The 14,611-nt window shown below is 44.6% G+C and overlaps 2 protein-coding genes across 2 annotated transcripts; both read left to right on the forward strand.

The window, feature by feature from the left end:
* Positions 1-3,079: 3,079 nt before the first annotated feature.
* On the forward strand, positions 3,080-4,051 carry LOC134080860 (transcription factor HES-7.1-like). Its single transcript, XM_062537472.1, has 3 exons — positions 3,080-3,124; positions 3,363-3,458; positions 3,554-4,051. The coding sequence occupies exons 1-3, from the start codon at positions 3,080-3,082 to the stop codon at positions 4,049-4,051; spliced, it is 639 nt and encodes a 212-aa protein (XP_062393456.1).
* A 4,126-nt stretch (positions 4,052-8,177) lies between these two features.
* Positions 8,178-9,128, forward strand: LOC134080861 (transcription factor HES-5-like). The gene is made up of 3 exons (XM_062537473.1): positions 8,178-8,222; positions 8,405-8,500; positions 8,628-9,128. Exons 1-3 carry the CDS (start codon positions 8,178-8,180, stop codon positions 9,126-9,128), a joined length of 642 nt encoding a protein of 213 aa, XP_062393457.1.
* The last annotated feature ends 5,483 nt before the right edge of the window (positions 9,129-14,611 follow it).

Consider the following 14,611-nt stretch of genomic DNA (forward strand, 5'->3'; position numbering starts at 1 on the left):
GTCTTCTCTTCTGATCTGTAAAGTGTGGCACAGTCTGTTGCGCAGAGGCTTTATAAGAGATCAGGGGTCAGTGAACACGCCCCCGGGCTCGCAACTAGCCAATGAGAGGCGTTCTCCTTCGGCTCAGAGAGCAATACAAACACATTTGTTGTAATTCGTATGCTTTCCATTTATCCCAATGGAATCGGTGATGATTGCTGGTTGTTTTGAAGTTCTGCTAAAATATTAGGATTGATGAGTTTCTGGTGGCTCTGGTGAATGTGTAAGGATAAAAGCTAAACTGGGCTTTTCACAGTTCACTGACTGAGTTTGAGTTGCAGCACAACTGAATTAACGTCTATGAGAGTAGCCTATAGGCCTACTCTTCAAAAGTGGGGACAATACTCTCCAATATTATTTGCATATTTCAAAGCTGAGGCTCGTCACTTGAGGCTGGTGTGTGTGTGTGTGTGTGTGTGTGTGTGTGTGTGTGTGTGTGTGTGTGTGTGTGTGTGTGTGTGTGTGTGTGTGTGTGTGTGTGTGTGTGTGTGTGTGTGCGTGTGTGTGTGTGTGTGTGTGTGTGTGGCTGTGCGCACTGAGAAAGATAGGCCTATACGCACGTGCCCACGGAAGTAGAGGTGTGAACGTGTGTCCTGAAATCCCTTTGAAGTATCCAATACAAGCCTCCGGATTTCTCCGTTAATTGCGCGCTGCAGGGTGATGAGTGGGGGGGTTGCCTGTCGCCCAGGGCACGCGTCACCGATAGTCCGTTGCGCCTGAGATGTAAGTCACTGATTTGGTTACATGAACAACATTACAAAATGAACCCTCAGTCATGTTTCGAATTTAGCTGCGTTCAAGAACAGATAATTGAGTATTGGTTAAATGTTCAATGGTATGCTACTTCCATAGCGTATACGGACGTTTTTGAGTGTTCTTAATAAAGACATGGAGATGAGCTTACTCGTCTAAGCGGGTTCAACGAATCAACACTGACATGTGCTCCACACTGGTATGCGAATCAGGGAAAATATCCCTTCCTCGATTACCAAGGCAGCGAGTAGGACACATTTGACGCAATGTTGGGCAATTGCACGAGTTGTGCACTCACACACTCAAACTATGTCCACTCCACACGTCTGCGGTGAGTTTTGATCCCAGAGTCATCATTGTGCCTGACAGCTGGTGAATCCAAATGCACGCGCAGATACGACCACACTTCTGAGGTAATTGCGAAGCGGATGTAATGACGGCAAAACGCACCAAACGTCGCTCTCGCACGCACCTATATGGCCTGGTTCCCACCGAACGCCTGTGTCTGGCGTGTGTAAATTGACAGATCATTGTGAGCAGTAGTGTGTGCGTGTGTGTGTGTGTGTGTGTGTGTGTGTGTGTGTGTGTGTGTGTGTGTGTGTGTGTGAATGTGAACGTGTGCTTGTCTCGAGATATTCCCACGAGAAATGTTGATAGGCCCAGACCACTCTCAGGGAGAGAGGCATTTTAGCTATCTTATCTTTTTTTTTTTTTTTTTAAAGGATTAGATCACCTGTCTTCTGTCCTGGCTTATTTCTTGAATGTTGGGCGGCGACACCACATATTCTTGTGTGTGGATTTTTAAAGAATGGACCCGAAACTGTTGCGCACTATTAAAACATGTTTGTTTAAAACTGTGGACCATGCAATGTCTATCCTCTTCCACGCCTAGTTCTCGTTTACTGTAACTATGTAACTGTGACCCTCGTTAAACTTTGTTAATTACAGAATATGGGGTTGGGAGTTTTGCGCGCCTAATTTAATGCTTTGATGTCGGATTGTCTGATCTAAGTAAGTGTGCCTCGTGTTCAGGTTTAGTTTGTAAATAATTAAGAAACCGTTCATGGTTAGGGTGCCACACCTTGAGACAGTGGCGGTTCTAGACTGAATTACTCCCCAGGCGAGATCCTCCACGAGCGCCCCCATGAGTGTTTTTTGACGCACTTTGCCTCAGTCGGGCTCATAGGGTTAAGCGCTCGTGCCGCCCCATACAAGATGCCGCCCCGGGCGACCGCCCGGTTCGCCCGTACCTAAAACCGCCACTGCCTTGAGAGGGGCACGAGCCGTCGCAAATGGCTGTCGCCGATTTGTACGTTGCATGCCGATTTGAGTAAGTGTGCCTCATGTTCAAATTTAGTTTTAGAATAACTAAGAAGCCGTAAGTGTGCCGATGGTTAGGGTGTCACACCCAGACAGGGGCACGAGCCGGCGCAAGTGGACTGCGCACGGCAAGAATGTGTTGCTTTGTACTTCTCATACGTGCCCACGGTAACTTGAGGTGTGATCGCGTGTCTTCACGCGCCTTTGTTTTGAAAAGAGATCGAAGCATGTCAGAAATAAATTGAGTAGGCAATCTAAGGGAGAATGTCGGCGGGATTTATTTCAATCATCGTAAGAACACGTTTACAAACTCAGTCCAATGTGCCCTTATATATTTCCACGTCAGTTGAATGCTTGTTCAGTTTCAGAATTGAGGTAAATTTAAAAGTTATATGGCTTGAGCCACCCGCCGATTATTTATAATTCGTGCAGTAGGGTCAGTCTGACTGTATCTCTGGAATTACCCAAAGACAGAAGAAAATCAAAGATACTCAGAAGGAATAGCGGCTTTCAAGGGGAACAATATGATACAAATATCTATTCGTTAATCTGGTGAATAATTTCGATGCTCAACAGAAACTGTCTAAACATTTGTTCATAATGTTACACTTTGATGTATTAGAAAACCTATGGTATTTACAGGAAGTTAACTTAAGTGAATATAGAAGGTGCAAATGATTCGGAATCCCCTATTTTATCACACATCCAGCAATGCAGACACCGACACGCTCCACGCGCTTCACACCTACATTTCAAAGGCAGTGAGTGTCTCCTCTCGAAGGCTCGTGCTGTAGGGAAGTTCTGTGATTGGCCAGAAGCAGTAGGGGCGTGGTTTGTGACTCTTGGAGTTTATATAGCCTGTTCTTTGAATGGCAGGTTAGATCTGCCGAAATCCGCTCTTGCACCTTGAGCCTCTTCCAGCTGAAGTCCACTGGCTTTAAGGATTAGAACAGTGGAACCTGCAAACATGAGGCTGCAGCTAGCTGTTCACCATGTCAAAATAGACCGCAAGGTAAGGCCACAATTTCTACTCTGACATTGAACATCCCATTGAAAACGTTTAGCAGTTGATTACTGATTACTGTATTATGGTTAATTGCGTCAGTGTCAGTGTTAGTCTACTGAGTAAAATGTCATATTGGGCCGGTGACAGTTACCTGTAAAGTACTGAACATGTAGCCACATGTGCTGAACTGTCGTTGCTGGTCACTCCTGTGAATCGGGACCTCATTGTTTCTTTTGACCTCCAGCTCCTGAAGCCTCAAGTGGAGAGGAGGAGGCGGGAAAGGATCAACCGTTGCCTAGAATCGCTGAGCAAGATGCTGATGCAAGACCGTGAGAACCAGGTATGGCGCCTCCTGATCTAATTTTGAATGTGGAATGTTGCTAATTTTTTTAGTAATCTTACAGTAGGCCTAAACATCTCTTCCCCTCTTTCTAGAAAAGAACCGAGAAAGCAGAAATTCTGGAACACACTGTTGCTTTTCTGAGGAGCAACAGTCACCATGACAGCAACAACCTCCACAACGGCTTCTCCACCTGCCTGCAAAGAGCCTCTGAGTTCCTCCAGACAACAGAACTGGCCTCAAATCAGAAGCTGGCGCTGTCATCAAGACTGGACTTGGTTGCTGAGCGCCATCATCATCATCATCATCATCATCATCATCATCATCTGAAACAGGACGTCCAGGCTCTATCTCCCGCCACCATCTCCAAGCCACTGAGCCCCAAGAGCTCCACTTTAAAAGCTGCATTGTGGAATCCCAGATCCTCCATGTCCCCTTCCCACAGATGCCAGCTGACCCCAGCTTTGCATGTCCAGCCATCTACAGAAGCTTCCGGACTCATCACAGCAAGCTACAGACAGATTGGGAAGGGAGGCTGTTGTCCCCGGCAACTGTTGCCACCAACCCAGCCCATGTGGAGGCCATGGCCCTGAGCAGTCAATCACGCCTGCAGCCTGGCAACCACTCTCTTCTAGCTGATGAATATTTTTCAAAGAGAATGATGTCAAAGCCATAACTGGGCCAAAGTCAGTGTGTTAATACAGGTGTTCAGTGTATTATTGAGTTATGGAATCCTCCTCCACATTCTTAGAATACTGTGGGCTCTGTGCAATGTTAAAGAATAAGTCACAGCTGAAACTGCTGTAAAACTTAATGACTGGAAATCCTCTGATCAGAACCCTCAAATGTATTTATATGGACAGCTAAAAACAGCTAAATAAGCTTTCTTTTCTTGTTTCTGTGTCAGTATAATTATGTTTATTTAAATGTATGTCTTATTTTGCACTTTATTTTATTTATTCCAGTTATAGCCATTAATAGTCATAATTATATATTTTGCTATATATTTATTATAAAGAAAATAAATGCATTACAAATATAACTTTACAATTGTTAGTCGCGTTTTTTACTCTATCCACCAGTCCACCTTTCCTTTCTACCTATTCTAATTTAGGAATGGCACGTTCCTCTCACACTCTCTCTCTCTCTCTCTGACCCCCCCCCCCACACACACACACACACATACACTCACACACACAAAAACAAACGAACAAGACATGCACACAGTGTTATACATTTTACTGGCGCGTGCTCGCCATTGAATGTGCGTAAGGTGACACTTGGCGCCAACAGGAGATGGCACGCGCTGGACGGAGACTTCAGAGGAGAAGCTCCGGTGAGAAACGACCCCCGTGAGAGACATGGATCCTTACCAAAGAGAAGGTGAGAATTTTAACAACTAACCGCTTAATAAAATCTATTCTTCAGAAGTGAATGGTTTGGCAGGTTTGAAAGGTTTAAGAAATCTCGAAAGCTGGCGTCGACTCAAAGACGCTCGCCTGCTGTTCTTTTACGCTCATGTTTATTCAACCTGCAGAAGTACTAAGCATGGTTATATGAAGAAAGCAGCCAAGTAAGCATGTAGCCTAGCCTAAGCAGCGTCTTTCATCCGGGGAAATGAAATGTTTTTTCGCAATGTGCGAAATAAAATAAAAAATGGAAAAAAGGTCCTGATTTGACCTTGGAATGCGTAACTCGGTGATTCTAAAAGTTTTAAACCATTAACTGTACATTAACTTAAACAACACTGTCTCGAAAGGCATGCCGACATCCTTAGAGCTAAAGAAAAAAATAAGAAATGTTACTCGATATTCCTGATTTGAATGCTCGTGTGGGGACACCAGTGAAGTTTCGCCTGCCGCCCGGAGCAGCGTCATCAATAGTCTGCGGCGCCTGAGATACGTACGTCGTTTTATCAACATTATCAACATTAAAAAAAACACTGGTTTCGAGATGAGTTACTGTCAAGGACAGAGAATGAGCATTGGTTAAATATTCAGCATAAACTATTTTTCCATTGCGCATTTAAAGGATTATTTGGGGAACCACCAGTGTTCTTTAGTAAAGACATGAGATGAGCTATTTGTCTAAGTTGGTTCAGCGAATCAACACTGACATGTGCTGCATGCTGGTGTGCGAACCAGGGAAAATACCCCTAGCTCGATTCCCATGGCAGCGCATTGGGACACATTTGGCGCATGTCTGGCCATTTCCACCTCTGAGCGCACTCACACATACTCAAACTGTGTGTGTCCACTCCACACCTTTGGTGGGGTTTCATCCCAGAGTATTCGGTGTGGCTGACAGCTGTTGATCAAGCCCTAAATGCACGTGCATTATTGCGACCACACTTCTGAGGTAATTGCGAAGCGGAAGTAATGACGACAGCACGCACCAAACGTCGCTCTCGCACGGACCTATAGACCTCTGAAGTTCGCCTACAAAAAAGCTGCCATCTTTGAAATTCGGTATCTGGCGATTTTTCCTATGGGAAAATAACATGGGGATTTTGAATTATCGCACCTGTCAAACTCTCGCGGGGACGATAAAGTCTTAAATGCAGACGTTTTCCTGAACACACTTTTGTCCTCTGCCTTCTTGTGCATACTGTGATCTCCGGTGCGCGAAGGCGGCAGACTTTGATTTTTGCTACCCCAGAGCTAACTGGCTAACTAACTTAATGGCAAGTTGCATAGCAAGTTAGCTCTGGGGTAGCAAAAATCAAAGTCTGCCGCCTTCGCGCACCGGAGACCACAGTATCCTCTCGAAGGCAGAGGACAAAAGTGTGTTCAGGAAAACACCTGAATTTCCGATTTTGTCATCCCCGCGAGAGTTTAACAGGTGTGATAATTCCAAATCCCCATGTTAATTTCCCATAGGAAAAATCGTCAGATACCGTAACTCCTTATATGGGCAAAGATGGTAGCTTTTTTGTAGGCGAACTTCAGAGGTCTATGCTGCAGTTCCCACCGAACGCATGTGTCATGCGTGTGCGAGTTGACAGATCGTTGTGAGCTGAATCGGCCATGGAGTTGTGTGTGAACGTGTGCATGTTCTCACAGTCACTTTTGATGTGTCTGATACTGAAATGTTCCCACGGGAAATTTCGATATTCAAAGATTACTCTCAGAGACAGTGATATTTCGGGACTTTATTTGAGCTCTTCTGTTTCACATTTTTTGCGACAAACTAGGCTTAAAATGCAGCCCATTTTTAAACATTTGGTCTGACCAACTCAGAGGTAGCTTACTTAACAGACGAGGGTAAAAACTAGTCCGCGCGCTTACTCTAATTGATGTATTTATCTATACTACTACCCAAGCTTTTCACATTCTTAACAAGACGAAACGTGAATAAAAGCAAATAAAAGACATTCCAAACTACATAATCACTTCTCAAATGTAGGCTACAATACATGGTGCATAGGCCTGCAAATTCTTGTGACTATATTTTTAAATGGAACAGCGACACACTTGCGCACAATCAAAACGCCCTTTTATAGATCAGTTTTCCCTTTCTGAATCTGCACTATGAATTCTGCTGAAAACTGTGGCCCATGCAGCGCCCTTCCTCTCCCGTGCTCCTGTCTGGCCATCTACGGTATTCGTTTTTGTTTATGATGTCTATTTGCATGCCTTCATTCATTTTTGATAACCAAATATTTAACTACTAGAAAATTGGTTTGGAGTTTTCCGCAACTGATTTTGGATTCTGATATCAGTATCTGGTCTGAGTAAGTGTGCCGTACGTTCAGATTTAGTTTGTAAATAATTAAGAAACCGTGGGTGTGGCGATGGACACCTTGAGACGGCCACGAGCCGGCGCAAAAGGATGCTCCAGCTGCGCGCGGCAAGAATGCGCCGCTTTGTACTCAGTATATTCACGTGCTCACGGTAGTTTGAGGTGTGATCGCGTGGCTTGTTTTTGAAAAGAAGTCGACGCGTGTCAGAAATAAATTGAGTAGGAGATCTTTGGGCAAATGTTGGTGATTATTTTCTTTAATATTCATCGTACAAACACGTTTACAAACGCAGTCCAATGCCCAAGTCAGTTGGATACTTGTTTCATAACTGAGGTAAATGTATCCCCCCAAGTCATATGGCATAGGCCATCCGCCGAATATTTATCATGCAGCAGAGTCAATCTGACTGGATCTCAGGGATTTCCCAAAGAGAAAAACAAAGACACCCAGAAAGAAAAGCAGCTTTCAGAAAGAGCAACATGATGCAAATATCTATTCGTTTGGTGGATAAATTAGTTAAATAATTAATTTGCTATTCATTTAAGAGGAAATTCGTTTTTATGCTGTATTATAAAATGACGCTATTTGCAGGGCGTTAATTAACCGAAGTGAATAAAGAAGTTGAAAATGACTCGGAATCCCCTGCATGTCTTTCATGTATTTTACACCTCAAGCACTGCAGACACGCGTCACGCGCTTCTCACCTACGGCCTCCAAACGCAGTATCTCCGCACAAAGGCTCGTGCTCATACCGGAGGGGAGGAAGCCCTCCCTTTGGCCAGCAGCAGTAGAGGCGTGGTTTGTTGGTCTTGGGGTTTATATAGCCTGCCGTATGGAAGGTAGGTTAGAACTGACGAAATCTTCCGAGAAGACACTCCTGCGGACCGTTCCTCTTAGCGGCGCCTAGACCTTCCTTCATCTGAATTCTGCAGCTGGATCCGCTGGGTTTAAGGATTAGGACCGCGGAACCTGCAAACATGAGGCTGCAGCTAGCTGTTCCCCACGTCAAAATAGACCGCAAGGTAAGGCCACAAAATTCCAAACTGACTTCGAACATCCCATTCAAAACTTCCACCAATGGCTTACTGTTTTGTTATTGTAGCCTTTGTCAATGTCAGTCTAGTCTACTGTAGCTACATGTGCTGAACTGTCGTTGCTGGTCACTCCTGTGAAGCGGGACCTCATTGTTTCTTTTGACCTCCAGCTCCTGAAGCCTCAAGTGGAGAGGAGGAGGCGGGAAAGGATCAACCGTTGCCTAGAAACACTCAGCAAGATGCTGATGCAAGACCGTGAGAACCAGGTATGAAGGTGCCTCTACTGATCTAATTTTGAATGTGGAATGTGGAATAACCTTACATTAACCTATAAATGTGAAATAACCTTACATTAGGCCTAAACATTTCTTCTATCTCTTCCCCTCTTTCTAGAAAAGAACCGAGAAAGCAGAGATTCTGGAACACACTGTTGCTTTTCTGAGGAGCAACAGTCACCATGACAGCAACAACCTCCGCAACGGCTTCTCCACCTGCCTGCAAAGAGCCTCTGAGTTCCTCCAGACAACAGAACTGACCTCAAATCAGAAGCTGGCGCTGTCATCAAGACTGGACATGGTTGCTGACCGCTATCATCATCATCATCCTCATCTGAAACGGGATGTCCAGGCTCCCCTATCTCCACCCATCGTCTCCAAGCCACAGAGCCCCAAGAGCTCCACATTAAAAGCTGCGTCGTGGAGCCGCAGATCACCGTCCTGCATGTCCACAGTCTCTCCCTCCCACAGATGCCAGCTGACCCCAGACTCGCATGTCCAGCCATCTACAGAAGCTTCCAGACTCATCACAACAGGCTACTCACAGATTGGGAAGGGAGGCTGTCGTCCCCAGCAACAGTTGCCACCAACCCAGCCCATGTGGAGGCCATGGCCTTGAGCTGTACAAATTATCAGAGAGTGTGATGTCAGAATCAGAAATGGACCAAAGCAAAGATCCCGCTCCCCTTTAACCCTCTCTGACCAAGTCAGTGTGTAAATACGGATACTGTTCTGGAATCCTTCTCCACATTCTTAGAATGCGGTGGGCTCTGTGCAATGTTAAAGAAATATAAGTCAGAGATTTATCCTCCACAGCTGAGACTGCTGTAAAACTAAATGACTGAAAATCCTCTGATCAGAACACTCAAATGTATATTTTGTTGACAACAGCTAAATAAGCTTTCTTCTCCAACTCTGGAATTGCAACTCTGTGTTCACTTTAGTGCTTTTTATACAAAGCATACAATTGTTATTTCTATTTAAGTTCACATGTCCGATTTTGCACATTTTTATTTATTTCAATTATGTCCAAGATAATAGGATTATATTTTGTCTATATTTTATTACGAAGAAAATAAAAGCATTGCCTAAAGAATTACATGTTTGTTGCTCGTCTCTCCCCCCTTTATCCATTATTTCGTCCTTCTCCTTATCACACACAAGAAACAGGCACACACTGTTATCATGTAAATGTTTACTGGCGCGTGTAGCCATTTATGGCGCATGAGGTGACACCTGGCGCCAACAGGAGATGGCACGCGCTGGCCGGGGACATCAAAGGAGAAGAGCCGGTGGAGAAAAAAAAAGACTAAGTTCCTCACCAAGCACAAGGTGATGATTTTAACAACTTACCGCTTCATAAATGTTCAGATAAGTATTCAGAAGACTCAAAAGTGTCAGAAATCGCGACAGCTGACCTGGACTGCGGAATCAAAGACGCGCTCCTGCTGTTCAATTACGCACGTTGTCTATGCAACGCCATGCAATGTATTTTCATCTTCCTCCTTCTTAGTAAAGATGGATTACATAATGTTAAAAGGTCTACGATACATACGACCATGTAGCCTAAACAAGGCTAATCCAAGGGAAAGAAATGTGTGCAGTCCACATCGTTGCAAATGCAAAACTAGGAAAGGGCATCTGACTTCGGAAAACGAAACGGTGGTTCTAAAAGTTTATACTTATTCAAGAAGTCACCGTATAAATGTAAATCAACCTATATAGCCTAATTGCCACATGAATGTCACAATTTCAAACATATAGTTATGCCGTTAATGGAACAACATTCCATCGGGATAGATAGACGCTTAATATAAGGAGATAGTTTACGCTCAACCGACAGTGGGTAGCTGATACAAAGGGGCTGTCTGGCTGGCTGATAGGGTTGATTAAAAACAGCAACTCTGACTGTCCAATTACACATCATACGCAACAACCCAACATGGAAGAGCACAGTTATGTGTGAGTAACCAAACGTCCCTGCCTTTGTAAATATATGGTGTGAAACTAGTGAACACATATAATGTGGTATTATTATAGCATACCGAGGAAGGTATATCAAAGAACAATTGAGACGATGTAGGCTAATGTAATTTTCAGCCATTATATTATGCGCTCCGTATATTTGGAGCATGCGCCATCTTCTGGCCATAGTTGCGAACCGCATGAGTTCAGGTGAAATTTCTGCTGACCATGTTTGTGTATGCTCGACTTCAACCCTTTCAAAATTCCTTTAGAGTAAGTCTACGGTAGTGTATAAGTCAGACATTTGACAAGTACAAATTCTATAGCATACGTATGAGGACAACAACGTCTCTACATGTTCCGAATGAACTCTTCAGCCTTTGAGTTTTGGCTATGGCTAACAAAAACTATGCTACACAGGTTCACAGGTCAAGAACAGATACTGTGATTATGGTCTCCTGGGTTCTGTGTACTGTTGTGATGTAATTTTTCATATGATAACTCACTCCAGCATGTGTAATATAGACTTCTCTTGGCTATCTTTTGTTATATACGGCCTGTTATTGCTCTGTAGCTTTGTGTTTGGATATCAGTGCCATATAAATGACTAAATGTAAATATAAACATAAGTGTGTGTGTGTGTGTGTGTGTGTGTGTGTGTGTGTGTGTGTGTGTGTGTGTGTGTGAGAGAGAGAGAGAGAGAGAGAGAATGAGAGTACTTGACATGTTGGTGATAACAGCTTTGGCACAAAACACACAGCCTGTCTCTCACACACACACTCTTTCTGGTTCCCACAGAAACCCAGTGAGGTGTTGGGAGAGGACTGTGCCAGGAGGTGAGTGTGTGTGAATGTGCGTGTGTGTGTGAGTGGCATGTGTCAACAGGATCATAAATGATAATGGCGTTAGTCAGAGTGTGACTAACTGGTTCCCACACACACAAACCTCTAAGACAGACAGAGAGCAGAGATAATGGTGCAATAATAATATAATAATATGCTTTATTTATATAGCACCTTTCTCAAGCTCAAGGCCGTTTTACTCCGTACTTTACAGAAGTACTCCCTATAATTTATGTTATTGTTTACTACTGTATTCTCCACAGACTTCCAGTGAGTTACTTCTGTGTGTGTGTGTGTGTGTGTGTGTGTGTGTGTGTGTGTGTGTGTGTGTGTGTGTGTGTGTGTGTGTGTAAATATGTGTACTGTATGTGGTGACGTAAGTTCATGTGTGTGTCTGAGACGGACAGAGAGAGACGTGTGTGTGTGTGTGTGTGTGTGAGTGTTCTTGTACGTTCAGACATGTGTAAACGAGACACAGGGAACTCATATATGATACATCAGAGTAAAATAAATGAGTATTTAAACGGGTCTGGCCACACACTGATAGAAACATCACAAAGCTGACGGTAAACCACAACACCATAAATAACACACACACACGAGTACACATCTCCTGCCTGGTAGGACTCAAAGGAAGTCAAACTAGGTTACGAAGGCCAAGAATTCTGGTTCTGATCTTCTGAACTTAATGGAGGGAGGAGGGGAACCGGTTGGACTTAGAGGTTCTGGTTCCAGTGGTCTGGGTTCCTACAGTGGATAGAGAGGTGGAGGGGGTATTGGTTCTAGTGGATAAAGAGGTGGAGGGGTATTGGTACTAGTATTGGTTCTAGTGGATAGAGAGGTGGAGGGGTATTGGTACTAGTGGATAGAGAGGTGGAGGGGGTATTGGTTCTAGTGGATAGAGAGGTGGAGGGGGTATTGGTTCTAGTGGATAGAGAGGTGGAGGGGTATTGGTACTAGTGGATAGAGAGGTGGAGGGGGTATTGGTTCTAGTGGATAGAGAGGTGGAGGGGGTATTGGTTCTAGTGGATAGAGAGGTGGAGGGGGTATTGGTACTAGTGGATAGAGAGGTGGAGGGGGTATTGGTTCTAGTGGATAGAGAGGTGGAGGGGGTATTGTATTGGTACTAGTGGACTCGGTTCTATTGGTTCCAGTGGGCTCAGGTCTATTGGTTCTAGTCGGCTGGGTTCCTGTAGTGGATAGAGAGGTGGAGGGGGTATTGGTTCTTAAGTGGTCTGGGTTCTGTAGTGGATAGAGAGGTGGAGGGGGTATTGGTTCTTAAGTGGTCTGGGTTCTGTAGTGGATAGAGAGGTGGAGGGGGTATTGGTTCTTAAGTGGTCTGGGTTCCTATAGTGGATAGAGAGGTGGAGGGGGTATTGGTTCTGGAGGGCTCAGTACCTAGTGGACAGAGAGGTGGAGGCAGTTAAAGCAACACCATGGGAAAATGTCTTTGTAAGAGACCTGGCATCAGTGTTCAACACCATTTAGTGATAAGATAGAGCCCAGTTTGACAAAAACCAGCTAAATGGTCGCGATCCCACCCAATCAAGGTTGTGTATAGTGCAATATCCCAAGGACGCATTGGCAATATCAGACTCTTTATTTCACTTATTAAAACTCATTGCAGCATCAAAATGAGTTTGAAGCATTTATTATGAGATAAAAGAACTGTATTGCTGTTTTGAACTCTGATAAACTGAGACTCAGAGCACTCGAGTGGGATCTGGCTGCTGTATGTGTAGAATTTATTTCTCACCAACCAAACAACCCTGTTCAATCAAACGTTAGGCAATTAAAAACTTGAACTTGATTTTAAAAATAAAATGTTATTCCTAGTCAGTGACCAGAGTGGTCATCATTGCTCATAATATGTTTTTTGGAAGCTTCTGGTTCTTCTCCAAGTGATGTATCTGTGGGCAGTGGAATGGTAAGCAAATGCATCAAGCAAAAACTGTAAGCAGTGCGGTGTAAAGCACGATGAGTAATTGGGCTCTATAGCTGTTGGGCGATTTAGCTGTAGTTCCCTGTCTGGTCAGCAGAGGGCCCTGATGCTCTTGCTCAGTGGGTTGGCCCAGCACCCCCCCCGGCTCCTGATGCGCCTGAGGTGCTCAGGCTGCCTACCTGGTCAGACCTGAAGCCCCTTCAGGCTACTGGAATGACTGGGACTGCTACTCTCTTGGGGGGTATTCCAACTACGTGGCTTAGTGATAAACCTGGGTAAGTCAACTCAGAGAAAGTTGAAAATCCCATGGCATTGTATTGTTCAGAGAATATAATATAATAAAGCCTTACAGCTCTTCTATTAGGAGGTTTGCCACTTACCCAGATTTGTCACTAAACCACGCACTTGGAATAGAATACCACACAGGTCCATTATCTTAGGCCTACTGTATCTCCCTGTTTGTAAGCAATATCTCCATGGTTACGCCCTCTGACCTGGAAGTGGACCCTCTGAGAGAGCCTGAACATCTGCATTCTTCCACCCACCCAAACTTGCAGGCCACTGCAGTCCCACAAGCGCAGAAGAGATTGAAAACATGCCGTATGAACATAGCGTAAGCCTCAGGCTTCTCTCCAAGCTGAGCGCCTGAGGGATACTGGAGTATGTCCGGCCTGGATGCGTCCACTGGAGTAGGTCTGACCTCTAGATGTGTGTGAGTGTGTGTATGTGTTTATGTGTCTGTCTGAGACAACGTGTAGATACGCGTGTGCCTGAGAAAATAGTGTGATGGGTGTGTCTGAGACGGGGTATCGGTGTGTATGTGTGTGTGTGTGTGTGTGTGTGAGATGGGGTATCGGTGTGTGTGTGTGTACAGTATGTGTGTGTGTGTGTGTGAGAAAGAGAAAGAGTGTAGATGTGTTTGTTTGTGTCTGAGAACGAGTATAGACATGTGTGTCTATCTGGGAGTGTTTGTGTCTGTTGCACGTGTGTTAGAGAGTGGAATCTTGGAATTGGAGTGCAATATTTGGAAGTGGCATTTGAGGGGAATTAATCATTAAAAAATAAAACTGCTTTTTTAAGTCCACAACCAGAGAGATATACTGTATGACTGTGGTAAGAGAGCCCACAACACACACATGGACACACACACACACACACACACACACACACACACACACACACACACAGACCCACACAGACCCACACAGACCCACACAAGCACACTGACTAGGCACACACACACACACACACACACACACACACACACACACACACACATACACACACATACACACACACACACACACAGAGACATGAATATGTGCACACAAGCATAGAAAAGCAGACACACAC

This window comes from Sardina pilchardus, chromosome 5 (genome assembly GCF_963854185.1).
Source record: "Sardina pilchardus chromosome 5, fSarPil1.1, whole genome shotgun sequence".
Taxonomy (NCBI): domain Eukaryota; kingdom Metazoa; phylum Chordata; class Actinopteri; order Clupeiformes; family Clupeidae; genus Sardina; species Sardina pilchardus.

Bases quoted from the DNA above. Each gene is read 5' to 3' on its own strand.
- LOC134080860 (XM_062537472.1), top strand. From the start codon at position 3,080: ATGAGGCTGCAGCTAGCTGTTCACCATGTCAAAATAGACCGCAAG. The intron at 3,125-3,362 runs GTAAGGCCACAA...TTTGACCTCCAG, and splicing joins ATGTCAAAATAGACCGCAAG to CTCCTGAAGCCTCAAGTGGA. The intron at 3,459-3,553 runs GTATGGCGCCTC...CCCTCTTTCTAG, and splicing joins TGCAAGACCGTGAGAACCAG to AAAAGAACCGAGAAAGCAGA.
- LOC134080861 (XM_062537473.1), top strand. From the start codon at position 8,178: ATGAGGCTGCAGCTAGCTGTTCCCCACGTCAAAATAGACCGCAAG. The intron at 8,223-8,404 runs GTAAGGCCACAA...TTTGACCTCCAG, and splicing joins ACGTCAAAATAGACCGCAAG to CTCCTGAAGCCTCAAGTGGA. The intron at 8,501-8,627 runs GTATGAAGGTGC...CCCTCTTTCTAG, and splicing joins TGCAAGACCGTGAGAACCAG to AAAAGAACCGAGAAAGCAGA.